This window comes from Callospermophilus lateralis, chromosome 2 (genome assembly GCF_048772815.1).
Source record: "Callospermophilus lateralis isolate mCalLat2 chromosome 2, mCalLat2.hap1, whole genome shotgun sequence".
Lineage (NCBI taxonomy): Eukaryota > Metazoa > Chordata > Mammalia > Rodentia > Sciuridae > Callospermophilus > Callospermophilus lateralis.
Window position 1 is genome coordinate 1,649,949 of NC_135306.1, and position 14,815 is coordinate 1,664,763.

The 14,815-nt window shown below is 55.0% G+C and overlaps 2 protein-coding genes across 9 annotated transcripts in view; both read left to right on the forward strand.

The window, feature by feature from the left end:
- The window catches only part of Notch1 (notch receptor 1), a 43,704-nt gene extending 39,080 nt beyond the window's left edge, over nt 1–4,624 (forward strand). For all 3 annotated transcript variants that reach the window (XM_076845059.2, XM_076845060.2, XM_076845061.2), the window contains 2 exons: nt 11–108; nt 1,561–4,624. In XM_076845059.2, coding sequence (XP_076701174.1) covers nt 11–108; nt 1,561–3,039 — 1,577 coding nt within the window. In that variant the 3' untranslated portion in view covers nt 3,040–4,624. The remainder of the gene's footprint in view (nt 1–10; nt 109–1,560) is intronic.
- Nucleotides 4,625–11,478: 6,854 nt separating this feature from the next.
- Nucleotides 11,479–14,815, forward strand: part of Sec16a (SEC16 homolog A, endoplasmic reticulum export factor) — a 41,631-nt gene continuing 38,294 nt past the window's right edge. Inside the window, exons 1-2 of one of the 6 annotated variants that reach the window (XM_076845065.2) lie at nt 11,479–11,676; nt 14,573–14,648. The gene's annotated coding sequence lies outside the window, so the exon portion shown is untranslated. Of the gene's footprint in view, nt 11,677–12,148; nt 12,244–14,572; nt 14,661–14,815 lie in introns of those variants that run through there. The other 5 variants (XM_076845068.2, XM_076845064.2, XM_076845063.2 and 2 more) reach the window with 5 other exon arrangements.

Sequence of the window (14,815 nt, forward strand, 5' to 3'; positions counted from 1 at the left end):
GCTCCCCCAGGCAAGTCGGCCCTGCACTGGGCTGCTGCTGTGAACAACGTGGATGCCGCCGTTGTGCTCCTAAAGAATGGGGCCAACAAGGACATGCAGAACAACAAGGTGAGGAGGCGAGAGCTGGTCTCAGGGTTGTGGTGGGAACTTCTGGCACATGCACACAGCCGCCCAGCAGGAGCCAGCACATGGCTACTCTCCTGACTTCCTCCCAAGTCGGGGTGGTGCTGCAGCAAACTAAGGGGTCCTGCCCTGCATCGGGGAGGTGCTGCTATGAGCCTCTGTCAGCTACCTGGGCCTCACCTCTGCTGTCATGGATGCATGGTGACACCAGTGCAGCTGAGGGGTTGAGGTGGGTGGCTCTGTGCTTGGCCAGGCTTCTAGGTGCAGAGGTGGCCCCACCCACTGCCCTGAGGCTGGGGAGACGGTGCTGCGCAGGCCTGGCTTTTCCTCCCTGCTGCAGCCCAACTGTCTCCCGGGACTCCTCAGTTGTCTGATGACTGTGTTTGGGTTCCTCTGGGCCCTTGGGCATAAAGGGCAGAGCCTCTGCCTCCCGTGCCCTGACTCCAGGTGACCCTAGCTACATCTCAAGCCAGGGCCTGTCTTGGGTGAGGGAGTCACAGCAGGCGTCAGGCACCAGGGAATGCTTCAGACCCAGGTGCTCCCAGTCCAAGGCTGGTAGCATGATCTGGTCTGTCCCATGGGAGGAACAGAACCCCAGAGACTGAGGGACTGGCTGCTGGGCACCAGGCCTTGGGCCCCTTTTCACTCCCTGCACAGCAGCCTCTCAGGCAAATGGCTCATCCACTGGGCAGAGTAGGCCAGGAAACAGCCGAGATGCCAGGGCTGACAGTCCCTCTTGAGAGGAAGCTCCTTACCTAGGCCACGGATGCACTTCCAGGACCCCAAGCCAATCACTGCAGTATTCCACGTCTGCAGATTTAGAGGAGGGAGACCGGGCCCACAGTTTATTAGATTTTTAGTGGGTTGTGACCCCACTGTGCAGATGAAGGCCTACATATTTAGTTGTAGAGGACCCCACAGACCCTCTGGGTGGGTGCCAGATGACATGTCATCTAAGGTTTTAGAAAAGAATCAGTGTGGGGAGCCACTCTGAATGACCCACGCCTTCCATCCTGAAGCAACAGGCTCTGGCCAATCACTACATTTTGTGGTGGCTTGGGCGTTGTCCCAGCCCAGGAAGTAGAAGGCGTGTCTTCAGGAGCTACGCTCACCTATTCCTTTCTGATACTACCCATTTGTCCTGTTTGGGATAGAATGTTCCATGGAAATGCCCTTTGTGTGTCCCCTTCTCTTGCTCTGCCTTTGGGTGGGCCTCCCTAGATGTCAGTCAACCTGCTGACAGCAGACACAAAGCCCCCTGACACTTGACCCCTTGCCTCATTTGAATGGCTTCTCCCCAATAAAAGGGTCAGCAATCAGGGCAGGTCATGGTATGGTGCTGGCAGGAGTGGGGTCTGCATGGGCTCCCAACCCCTGGGATGTGCAAGTGGCCATCCATATCAGCCAGCCCCTCACCTGCCTTCTGCATGTCCCCAGGAAGAGACACCTTTGTTTCTGGCCGCCCGGGAGGGCAGCTATGAGACCGCCAAGGTGCTGCTGGACCACTTTGCTAACCGGGACATCACCGACCACATGGACCGCCTGCCTCGGGACATCGCACAGGAGCGCATGCACCATGACATCGTGCGGCTGCTGGATGAGCACAACCTGGTGCGCAGCCCCCAGCTACATGGGGCCGCCCTGGGCAGCACACCCCGCCTGTCGCCCACCCTCTGCTCGCCCAGCGGTTACCTGGGCAACCTCAAGCCCAGTGTGCAGGGCAAGAAGGCTCGAAAACCTAGCACCAAAGGCCCAGCCTGTGGCAGCAAGGAGGCCAGGGACCTCAAGGCACGCAGGAAGAAGTCCCAGGACGGCAAGGGCTGCCTGCTGGACAGCTCCAGCATGCTGTCACCAGTGGACTCCCTCGAGTCACCGCATGGCTACCTGTCGGACGTGGCCTCGCCACCCCTCCTGCCCTCCCCCTTCCAGCAATCTCCATCCATGCCGCTCAACCACCTGCCCGGCATGCCTGATGCCCACCTGGGTATCAGCCATCTGAATGTGGCAGCCAAGCCTGAGATGGCAGCGCTGGGTGGGGGCAGCCGGCTGGCCTTTGAGCCTGGCCCCCCACGGCTCTCCCACTTGCCTGTGGCCTCCAGCACTGGCACGATCCTGGGTGCCAGCAGCACAGGGGCTGTGAATTTCACTGTGGGCGGGGCTGCAGGCTTGAATGGCCAATGTGAGTGGCTCTCCCGGCTGCAGAGTGGCATGGTGCCCAGCCAGTACAACCCGCTGAGAGGGGCGGTGGCACCCGGCTCGCTGAGCACACAGGCCCCCGCTCTCCAGCACACCATGATGGGCTCACTGCCCGGCAGTCTGTCTGCCAGCGCACTGTCCCAGATGATGAGCTACCAGGGCCTGCCCAGTGCACGGCATGCCACCCAGCCTCACCTGGTGCAGCCCCAGCAGGTGCCGCAGCAAAACTTGCAGATGCAGCAACAGAACCTGCAGATGCCAGACATGCAGCAACCCCAGAGCCTGCAGCCACCTGCGCAGCCACACCTGGGTGTGGGCACAGCAGCCAGTGGCCACCTGGGTCGGAGCCTCCTGGGAGGGGAGCCTAGCCAGGATGTGCAGCCATTGGGCCCCAGCAACCTGACGGTGCACACCATCCTGCCCCAGGAGAGCCAGGCCTTGCCCACCTCACTGCCATCCTCACTGGTCCCGCCTATGACCACTACCCAGTTCCTGACCCCACCCTCCCAGCACAGCTACTCCTCCTCGCCTGTGGACAATACCCCTAGCCACCAGCTTCAGGTGCCCGAGCATCCCTTCCTCACCCCGTCCCCAGAGTCCCCCGATCAGTGGTCCAGCTCGTCGCCACATTCCAACATCTCTGATTGGTCCGAGGGCATCTCCAGCCCGCCCACCACCATGCAATCCCAGGTCACCCACATTCCAGAGGCGTTCAAGTAAACAGCCGCGCCCACGGGACCCCAGCTTCCTTTCCCAAGCCCTGCCGGGTGTGTCCAGTGCTCCAGGATGCTGGGGCCAACCAAAGGAGCCTTTTTTTTTTTAAAAAAAAAAAATGTTTTTATACAAAATAAGAACAAGAATTTCATTTTTTTTAGTATTTATTTATGTACTTTTATTTTACACAGAAACACTGCCTTTTTATTTATATGTACTGTTTTTTATGGCACCAGGTAAAAACTTTTGTGTTCCAAGGAAATAAACTATTCTTAGAGACATGATTTTCCTACTTAGGGTAAAGATCCTTACATGTTTGTAAAATATAAGCAAAGATTCATGATTTATAAGTGCCATTTATTTATTGATTTCTTTTCAAATTCCAAAAAGAAAGCTGGAGGAAGGAGGTTTGAACTGCCCTGCCCAGAGTCCTCAGGGTACCCGGCCTTTCCTAGGGGCCCACCAGCCCTGCCCTCCCCCTCCCAGTGTCCCCTGTGTCTGGTGAGAAATTGGGTCTAGAGGGAACTAAGGCAGGACCTTGGCGCCTTGGGCATGTGGACTAATCTGTATCTGAAACAAGAAACTTAAATGATGTGGTCCACTGTCTTGGTATTTTTAGTGATGGGTCTAAAACACGCTTTGAAAGCTGTGGTCCCGGGAATCCTTCCCTGGTATCAGTCGTGAATCTTTGTTCAGGGTCAGTGTTCCTAGTGGTCACTGGTCTTGCAAGTTCCCATTCCCACCAGCCCCTTCCTGACATTGAGGTGTCATATGGAGCAGCCGTCCACCTGTGGAGTGTGGTACCCACTGGAGGCCACGTGGAGGGGTCCCACCCTCTTCTGGGGAAGGACACTGCATGGGCCATCCTGATAGGGGCCCCAGTCCCTCACCTTGAGCAGCATGATCCACTTTCAGCAGAGGACAGACTCCACTGCTGAAGGCTCCCGTGTCTGGAGACTTCCAGAGGGCTGGTGTCCACCAGTTCTCTCCCAGCATCCCTGTCTGCCATGGGTAGGCAATCTGTGTCCAGCCCTGGGGGTGTCTGGAGGGCCAGGTAGAGCCTGCTCTGGGGCACTCCCCCTGGTTCAGGGGGATGTTGTCCAGGGGAGCAGCAGATCCTTACAGTGTGGAGTATACGCCTGTGGCAGAGTTATGTCTGTAAATATGTTTTTAAAGATGGATTTTGTTTAAAAAATCTAATGGAACAAGTCTGTTTTGTGTCAGATGATGAGGGATGTCAGAATGTGGCCCAGGCCACATGACCTGCAGCTGCCGGAACCGTAGCTCCTAAGAGCACAACCCAGGGATGGCCCTGGGTCGCCCCCAGCCCCTGCCCATTTCCTGAGTGTGTGGGAGCTTGCCCAGGGCAGGTGCCTACCTCCTCAGGGCGCTCCTTTGGCTTTTCGGAGGACAGTGTTGTACCATCCGTGGTGGGCATGACCAGACACGCCCTAAGATGTTGATTCTTACTGTTTTATAAAATAGAGTGTAGTTTACAGAAAAAGGAAACTTTAAAAAAGTTATCTACATGCAGAACTGTAGATGATGGAAATTATGTATTTTTTTCATCTTTTGTTAACCGATTTGCAATAAAAATGATGACCATTAGGTCATCCAGATTTTGCTAAACTTGGTGTCATCTGACTCACTTTCTTGGGGCTGTCCTGCTTGGAGATAGCCAGGAGTCTTTGGGTCTTTCTGACAGGAGAGTCCAGTCATGGCCCACAGGGGAACTGGGGACCACACCATCTGTAGACCCCATGGGTGTCAGCCCCCACCGAGGCCAGGTGCTGGTGGAAGTGGGGATCTGGCTGCTAGCAAGGCATAGGTAGCCTGTTGGAGGGAACACCCTGGGCAGGAGTCCCCACCAGCTCTTCCGTCACCTTGTCCATCCTGGGGACAGTCCAGGGAGTCCTTCGGCAGGTAGGGGGGATGTGAGGAGGGGTCTTATGCCCCGTGAGGACTGTAGCCCCAAGGAAGACCCATGGAAGCCACAGCATGTCTGCGTGGGCTGTGTGGATATGGCCTGTGAGTCTGGAAAGCCCTATGGGACCAGAAGGGGTGTGCTGATGGGCAGTCGGGGCAGCATGTCAGGTACCCAGGGGTGCCGCGCCCAGCACAAGTGCAAGGTCCCTTCTGCCCTTATTTATTGATTTCTTTTCAAATTCCAGAAAGAATGCTGGAGAAGGGAGGTTTAAACTGCACCGGCCCACACCTTGAGGGAGTCACAGACCAGAGCAATGTTCCCTCTTAGACCGCCAAGTGCTGCCCATCCTGGGCCTGGCTCTCAGAGAACAAGCGTGAGCCCAAGGTTTCCCCACCATGTTGGGATGCCCTGTCCCTTCTGGGCACTGTGCTGCCCACCAGAAGAGTGAGGGTGGGAGGTTCTTGAAAGGGGTGTCACATTCAGAATTATGGCAAGTGGTTTGATTCTCATTTTCCAGAGGGAGGTCTCAGCCTGAACTCTGCCCAAAGAATTCCCAGGACCCAGACCCAGAAATTCCACTTCTTGGTGTGTGCTCTCTGCCGCTGCATCCACATCAGCACAGACAGCTAGGTGTCTAGTGTCAGCTAAGGAATGCAAACAGCATGTAGTCTGTCCTTGCTGTGCTTGGGAATCCTAGGTGTTAATTTGGCTAGGCCATTGGCATACATTCCAAGTGTGTCCCTGAAGGTATGTCTGAGGGTGACTGATGTTTACATTTGTAGAGGAGGAAAAACAGGGCCCTCCCCAGTGTGGGTGGGCTTCATCCAATCAGCTAAAGGCATGAGTAGATCAAAGGCAGAGTAAGAAGCTGAGCACCAGCTGCTGAGCCACACCGCTCTCTTCCCACAGACTCCAGACTCCTGCCAGCTTTGGACTGAAAGCCATCGCAGCACCTTTCCCAGGCCTCTGACTTGGTGAGGACAGCTCTTGGGACTTGTCAGCATGCATCAGTTCCTATGAGCAATCTCTTTCCCTCTGTGTGTACATCCCATGGCTCTGTTCTCTGGACGACCAAACCAATAAAAATACAGTGGAATATCATCGAACCATAAAAAGGGACGAAACTCTGACGCCTGCTACAACATGGATGAAACCTGAGACACTGTGGCTAGTGAAGGGAGCTGTCAAAAAGACCACCTGATGGGGGATTTCACTTATGAGACAAAACAGCTCCCAGGGTGGAGGAGCGGGAGGGACTGCTTGATAGCTCTTGTCTGGCTTTGGGGTGACAGGAGGCTGCGGCAGAGGGGGTGGTACAGCGCCTTGACTGCACAGCACGGTTCATCTTACATTCTGCGGGTCTCCCCACAAAACAATATTTATTTACTCATTTTTGTGGCACAAGGCAGTGAATCCAGGGGTGCTCTACCACTGAGCTACAACTCTAGCCCTTTTTCTTTTTTATGTTGAGACAGTCTGACTAAGCTGTTGACTTGAGCCTGTGATCCTCCTGCCTCAGCTTCCTGAGTAGTTGAGATCACAGGGTGGACACCATGCCTGGTACAATACATTGTTCCCAAAAGAGAGCAACCTCCAGCAGTGTATGCACTCCATGAAGTTTGTCCCATGGATGCAAGGACAGGCCTCAGGGGCCCTGCTGCTCTTAAGAACCTGTCTGCTCCCAAAGTCATAAGAGCTCCTGGCGAATGGAGGACCTGGAGAGGAGAGAGACGAGGTCTCTAAACCGGGGCTTCTGGCATTAGGATGGGCATGCTAGCCATCAGGCCTTGCCCATCTCCTAGCAGAAATATCACAAGGACTAAACCCAGAGTACATGAGGACGCATGGGGACAAGCTGCTTGAAGAAGCAGCCCCAGGCACTGTCCCCTTCTCTCCTGGGGGAGGCCATACCACAGGGGCCTAGCAACTTGCACTCTGAGCACGTCAACCCAAGTGGCCCACACGCCTCCGTGGGCCTCCTCCCTCATGACTGCTGTGCACTTCCGGGGGTCCTACCCCCTTGAGGGAGAGGGGCTTCTTCTGGCTGCAGGGGCTTGAACTAAGGCTCAGCGCTCCCAAAGGCCTTAGGCTGCCTATCCCAGCTTCCTGGAGGTGGCTCTCTGCCTCCCCCTGCTGACAGTCTTGTGTCAGTGCCCTTTGGCATGCAGAGGGAGGTACTGGGACCATCCATGTGCCATCCCTGAAGCAGTACTATCACCCATTTTAAGGACAAGGAAGCTGAGGCTCAATGGGGTGGGTGACTTGCTCAAGGTCACCCATTCATGTGAGGGCTATGAGACTCTGGGGTCTGTGGCAGGGGTCATTCCTCTTGGGCTCAAGGAGCCACGGTGCCTAGCCCAGCTGCTGTATACTGGGCAACTGCTCTCAGGAGAGGGGCTGGCAGGCCACTGGGCAAGAGCCAGCCCACAGCTAGCCAGGTACAAGGCAGAATTTCAACCCTGTAGCTGCTCCACTGAGGCCCTTTCTCAGATCCTTGGTCCACCAATCCGGGCCTGCATCTTACACCGCCTCCCAGGCTGCAGAAGTCTCTGGCCTTGCTGTTAGTTGTGCTTATCTGCTGGACAGATGCAGTGGCTGAGGGTGCTGTGGATGCTGAGCAAGTTAAGCTGGGTTCCTGTTCAGGGGGTTCATCCAGAGTCGGCTCTTCCCACCTGTCTGCCCCATGCAACTCTGCTGCTTGTCTCAGGCATCCAAGGCTGCCTCCAGGACTCCGGCCTCCCTACATCACTGCAGAGCCTTGTGGAAGGCAAAGCAATGATCATGTGTGACTCAGAAGCCCCAGGAAGATTCCAGTTTCCAAATATGCCATGCAAATCTCTTAACAAGACTGCAGAGCCCCACTCCACCAGGCCGCACCTCCTGGCCGTGTGTGAAGAAACAGCTCCACATACAATGTCACTCCTGCCCCTGCTCCAACAGGTGCTTCACAAGGCCCCCTATGCCACTGGTATATCTGCAGCCACCAAGTGTCTGTGCTGTCCATGCCTCACCCCTCCAGCCAAGCCCAGCCCCAGCAGTGCCGGGCAAGTAGCAGGGGTTCAGTCCAGAAGGAAGTCTCCCCGCTTTTTCCAGACCTGCTGCAGCTGAGAGATGCCAGGCAGTTCTCCCTAGTCTCTGCCTGCCCGTACCTTCACTGTGATTTCTCCTTTACCACCGTGTGAGGAGAGTTCCAGAAGCCCTTGGAGGCAGCCTAGGACAGGGCATGATCCCCACCTGTTTACAGGTGAGGAAACAGAGACTTGGGAGGCCAGGGAGCCCAAGGCTGTACATCTGGGAGATGGCCAAGGGCCTCTGGCTTCTGAAAGCTCACAGTGCCACTGGACACAACAGTCAGCCATTGCTCAAGCCGTTTTACCTGTGCTCCGCCAGCCAGGGGACGCCCCACAGTGAAGGGCCCACCTCTGCTGGGAGGAGGGGCTGCGGGGCCTGATTCCCAGCATTGGCCAGGCCTCGATGGATACCCTTTGGCCACAGGTCAGCTCTAGAAAAACCTGCAAGAGCAGATAGTCATGTGATCTTGCTCCATGCCCCCAACAAGGACACACAGGGCTCAGATGCTGCTGACACTGTGAGAGGAATGCTGACATGGTGGCATCTGTCCAGGGGACTGAGCCACGCTCTGATTTCTTCATGGCTGTGAATGTGTGGAAAAGGGCAGTAGGCCTGAGGGTCCTTCCATGCTGCCCACCATGGTCCCCAGGACTTTGCCTCACCCTCATGGACCTGTGGCCACCCTCTCCTCACACCTGATCTAGTCACATAATGGTCACCCAGAGCCTACACACTGCAAGGCCCATAAATAGAAGCCACACAACACAACAAAGGTATGACCAACTCCACTTCCTGCCTCCTCCTCCTCCTCCAGGAAGCCCTCCCTGACAGCCAGACCCACCATGAGGTCCTAATATGCTTTGGGCCTGGACCACTCAGCCAGCCCTATCCCCTTCCTCTCTCCTCCAGCTTTCATGTCCAGGACGGGATCTGCACCAGGGGCTAAGTGCAGTGCCAGCTGCAAAGCAGGCCTACTATGAAATCCCCACTCACACTTGAGGCTGACTCTACACCTAGAAGAACTAAAGAGCAGGGGCTCATGGCCAGGGACCACCCACCTTCATGGGACTGCTGCCTCTCCTTCCAGCATCCCCTGGAGGACCGCCCCTGCCTGCCAGTTCCACATGGCAGCTCATTTCTAGGAGGCTACAAGCTCAGGCTAGAGATGCTGAGCAGGGGCCCTCACCCCACCTAACACCTGCAGTCCAGACCAGCACTGTTCAGTAGAAACATAATGCTAGCCACACACAGAATTTCACACTTTCTAGTAGTTATATTTAAAAAGAAAGAAAGAACAATAACAAAAGAAACAGGTAAAATAAATTTTCATTTATTAATCCAATGTGTCCATATATCATTCAATTGGCAATAGAAAGCAACCAATGTCTCAAGACACAGGCTCCAGGGCTCTTTAAATGCAACTTAAGCCAATGAAATACTTTGTATTATTTACAATCTCACACTCAGCCCAGCTTGGTGTGGATCAGCCACATGTTATCTCACATGTGCACCTCACATTCAGCCTAGCTTGGTATGGATCAGCCACATGTTAAGTATCCAGCGGCCACCATGCTGAGCAGCACAGCTGGAGGAAGAGGCTGCCCAGGTCAGGATTCTGTGATGACCTTGACACAGCCCTGTGCTGTGTGCTATGCAGTCAGGAGCCTTCTGCCAGCTGCCATCCAGCCCACATGGGGTACTACAGGAAGATAGAGATGTGTGTCCAACCTCCAAGCATGGAGGAGTGTTGGGAAAAGGGACCAGGGGACACTGTAGACAAGCAGAAGGAGGCCTAACCAGGAGTAGGGATGGCTACCCTGGGCAAGCAGCTCCTTGGCAAGGGCCCCATGTGTTGGCAGCCTGTCACCCTATGCCCCATTGGCCCCAGACAGTCCCTGCTCGAGCCTGTTGTCCTGGTATCCCATTTCAGTCCCCAAACTGCCAGGTGCTCACTGCTTCCCCTTACAGAAAAGTCCAATGCTCAGAGAGAATAAGGAAACTGACAAAGGCATAGAGCATCTAGATGCAGTCTGGGTTATGACCTCAGGCCCTAGTCCATAGCCCAGAGGCCTGATGGGCTAGCTGTAGACACCAGGGTACAGAGAGCCCACTTTGGAAGGAGGAGGGAGAGAGAGCAGCCCCAAAGCCCCTGTAAGCTACTAGGTAAGAATCAATACAACTGTCTCTCTAACTAGTCTTTGCCCTGGGATCTGGGCAGAGCTGAATTCTGCAGTTCATCTCCTTTCTAGGTTAGAGTCACCAGGGTAGGGCACAAGCCTTCTCAAGACACAGGCTCCAGGGCTCTTTAAATGCAACTTAAGCCTGGGATTGTTGGCCTTGTCCCTCCTGTCAGAGTGACACCTCTCTGTCCAGGGGTCTATTGGGACAAAGTAGCCACAAAGTGCCTTGCCCACTGGGAAGAAGTGGGTCACAAAGAGGGGTCTGGTCCTCGATGTCTCTGCTAGGGGCCCAGGGCTGTCTACCACGTGTCCACACATTGTTGAAACAGGCTAGAAACCTGGCCTCTGAAAGGCAAATGTTAGCTTTGCCCAGTGGCTCAGGGTGCCACGTCAGCGGGGCTGAAAATCGCCCCGCACCACCGGAGGCTCTGCCTGCTTGGCGGCTCCTTTCCCAGCGTCACTGCAAACAAGCAGCAGAATCACACTCCCTCCTTCTTCCAGGAGGCCTCTCACCCAGGGGCTTTAGCCGCTGGCTACTGCACCCACGGAGGGCAGCTGGGCGGGCTGACGTGCCATCCTGGTGTTCTCTAAAAGGACCTGGGGGAATCCTGGGTCCTGTCCTCCCGGGTAGGAGTGCAGGTGAGCGGGCCAGGCCTGGGTGGTACTTGTCTCCCTGTCAAGCCCATCGGGAAAATGAAGGTACAGACGAGAGCCCCCGCCTCTTCCCCGAAATCCTCACCAAGGACTGGAGCTGGGCACCCGGCAGGCGATGGGAGGAGCCGCCTGCGGGCGGCCCGCTCAGGGACTTCACCGTGCCACCGGCTATCTCGCGTTCTACGAGCCCCCCGGCTAGGCGGCCGGGTCCCGCGCTCCGTCTGGGGGACTGCGACTTAGGGCGCAGAGAGGACCGCGCCTCGCCCGGGAGGAGTCAGGTCGGGGCGGCATGGGAGGACGCTGCAGCCGGGCCGGGCGCCACAAGGCTCCGGGGCCCCCCGCTGCTGGCTGAGGGCCGGCGGGCATCCTACAGCACCGCCACGAGCGCTAAGGAGGCCCAGCTTCGCGAGCCGGGTTAGCCCTAAGCAGCCTGGAGCGCAGAACCCGAGCCGAAGCTACCGCGTCACCAGGCAACCAGCTGCGGCCGGAGCGCGCGCGTGCGCAGTCAGGCTTCCGCGCCTGCTCGGCCACCCGAGCAGGCGGTGTGGCGCACGCGCAATCGTCCCACCGGCTTCCAGCCGAGTCTAACGGAAGAAGGGGAGGGATGCACCAGCGTCGGGGCCCACTCGGGAGCTCGCGGCTCCGCGGCGCAGCCGTCCTCGGTGGGTGGAGTTGCTGGCTTCGTTCTTTCTGACTGATTCTCTCTTGGGGTTTTGATTGGAAAATGCTGTCTCTTCTCAGAGAAATCGAGAAAAAAGTGGATGACAGAGCCGGCGTAACCAGGGAGACGTCCCGGGGCCACCCCAGCGGGTAAGGCCTGGATAGGTGGGCGAGAGGCGGGGCCATGGGCGTGACGAAGGGGTGGGGCGGTAGAGGGAGGGGCGTGGTAAGGGGGAGTGGCGAAGGGAATGGGGCGGGAAGTCCTGGCTCCATGGGGGCGGGGTAAAGGGTGTGGCCAAGAGCGGGATGAAAGAGCGAGGCGGTGAAAGATTGGACGACGATGAGGGGGGGGCAAAGGGGCGTGACAAAAGGGAGAGGCAGAGAAAGACGGATGCTGGCAAGGGGCGGGGCCAGAGAGCGGGACGAAGTGATGAAAGACTGGACCCTGGTGTGGGGCGGGGCTGGGGGCGTAACGAAGGATGGTCAGTGAAGGACAGACGCGGCAGGGGCGGGGCTACGGGGGCATGCCTAGAGGATGAGGCGGTGAGAGACTGGGCGAGCCGAGGGGCGGGGCCTGGGCGGGGCGCGCACTGACGTCGGTGCCGGACACGTCGGCCGGAGCCGGATGTGCCAAGATGGCTGCTGCGGCTAGTGTACCTGCGCTCGTCACCGCCGCTGGGTGGGCTCTGGGCCGCAGCGCCTGAGGGGCCAGCCACGGTGAGGGCCGAGCGGGCGAGGGGTCTGAAGCCGACCGACAGCGAGACCGCAGCGGGCGGCGAGCGAGCCCCGAACGGGCGGCGCGTCTCCCGGAACTGCGCCGGGGCCAGGGAAGGCTCAAACCCGGGCCGCCGAGTGCCGGGCCGCCGGCGGCTGGGGCGCGTCCCGGGAGGGCCTCTGGGGCTTGTGGCCATCCCGCCGGCCGACGTGGGCCTGAGGAGCCGGAGCCGGCCCGCGTGGACCTGGTGGTGGCGGCTGCCGGGGAGGGCGTGTTGACGGGGCCAGACAGAGACGCCGCTAAAGAACCCCTTAAGTTTTCAGGAGAGCGCGTCTGGGGGATTTCTGTGGCGGCTTGGCGTGACCCTGGCGTTGAGGGCTCTGAACCTGTTGGTCCTGGTCGGCCGGAATGCTTTTCCTCCGCGATGCTCCTGTGATCCAAGGGCAGCCTTGTTGATTTGTGATTTCCTGGCAGGGTCATCAGGATGTCGCAAGGAAAGTCGAGGACTGTGCTTTTTATTAGGGGTTAGAGGAATGTGGATATTACAGTGGCTTGTCCAGATGTATCAAAGCCACTTAGAATCAGTTTTTGTTGCTTCACTTAAAAACGTTTTTAAGTGGCTTATAGATTGGGCATGGATTGCTTTTACTATTTCGGTTCAAATATGTATGGTGCGTTATGTTAGCAAGATAGACAGTAGTGGGATGCAAGAGTCACAGATGGTTGTTCCTTAGTGGTACTTTCTCAAGTTTAGCACAGTACAGCCTCCCTGCAGTTTTTTCCTCATCCCCCCCCAGGGTTTCTGTGCTGGTATCTTGAAAAGACAAGAGGCAAAATGGTGATTCATTCTTGTTCTTGTGATTGGTAACCCCTCATAGCAGTTATCTCAGTGAATTTCCAGGACGTCCTGGAAAAAAGTTTTCTAGGAGATATTGGGTACATCTTAATGTGTGATCCCTTTTGTTTCTATAAACATCTTTATGAGTGTCAGTGCCCCTGTGGATTTTTATCACTTTTAGCAGCATTTAGACTCCTCAGCTCCCTCTGACATTGCCTTCTTCAACACCTGAATGTCTTTGGTATCACTTCTAACTTAGAAGAGAAGGAATTTATTGTGTGTGTGTGTCAAGTATCCCTAGTCTGATAAGAGTGCAGTAGAAGGCATGGTGAGGGAGATTGTAGGCAGAGGATAGTTCATTACTTTTCATTGGTGTTCCTTTTGGCTGGAGGCAGTGAGATTAAAGGGGTTTCTGTGCTAAGTACTCCAGTCCCACAGCCAGAGACTTATACTGCAAATAGTCTTGCGTAAATATCCCGGTAGCTAGGAGGCAGTTGAGCTAAAGAGTAGGGTTTATGAATAATGCATCTTTGAGAAGATCAGCCACTCTGTCTGAAACAGGTGTCTTTTTGAAAGTTAAAGACTTGCTGAACAGAATAAAAATTTCTATGATCCTGAGATAGATGATAGGCCATTCATTGTTTTACTGTCAATGAGTAGAGAAGAAGATTAAAAGAATAATGTTCAAGTCATAAGATTGCTCCCAATGGAATTGCCATATTGCTAAAAAAAAAAAAGAAAAGAAAAAAAAATCCCAGTTAGGATGCTGGCAGCTGCTCTTTTTAGGTGACTGTTTGCTTATAAAACAGTTGCACACTGAGCAGAATTGAGAAAATAATTGCAAGTTTCTATTAATTGTACAGGTTGCACAATTAGATTCTGGTAAAATTTAGATTCTGGTAAAATTTCCATATTAAACAGTAGTAGAGATTGGGCCGAATCCACTGTGAGTAGAATCCTATCAGAAAAAAATCATATTAATTCTCTTATTTTATAAATGAGAGAAACTAGTTTGTTGCAGAAAGAGAAGTGCCACTCCACTGGACAACCAGTCTTGTCACAGTAATACCTAATGAATGAATCCTCTAGGCCTCTGCTGTATTTTATTTTATGTATTTATGTTTTTATTTTTAAGGGTGTTTAAGGGTGGTTCTTGTCCTGCAGGAACTCCTAGAATACCTGTGTATTCTTGCAGCCATTTTAGGAGGGGCTTGGAAGTCTCTATGTCCTGCCTGTGGGTACAGGAATTGCTGTATACATGGTGGCTCTGTAGCTGGTTGGACAGATGGAGGTGGATGCAGTTCATATGGAGAAAGAGGGGGAAGGGAGACTTTGTCTCTACTTTGGGTACATCTAAATGATGCTGTAAATGTTCTTTGTTTTATTATTTTTTTAAATAAAAATTGGGGAGGGGGTAGATTGGGTATTGAATCCAGGGGCGCTTAACCACTGAGCTATATACCCATCCCTTTTTCTTTTTTATTTTGAGACAGGCTCTTGCTAAGTTGCTGAGGCTGACCTCAAACTTGGGATCCTCCTGCCTTAGCCCTCAAGTTGCTGGGATTACAGGTGTGTGCCAAGGTGCCCAAGTCTTCTTTGTTTAAAATGACAGTTTAGGGCCGGGGTTGTGGCTCAGTGGTAGAGCGCTTGCCTAGCAAATGTGAGGCACTGGGTTTGATTCTCAGCACCACATATAAGTAAATAAATGAAATAAAGGCCTATCAACAACTAAAAAA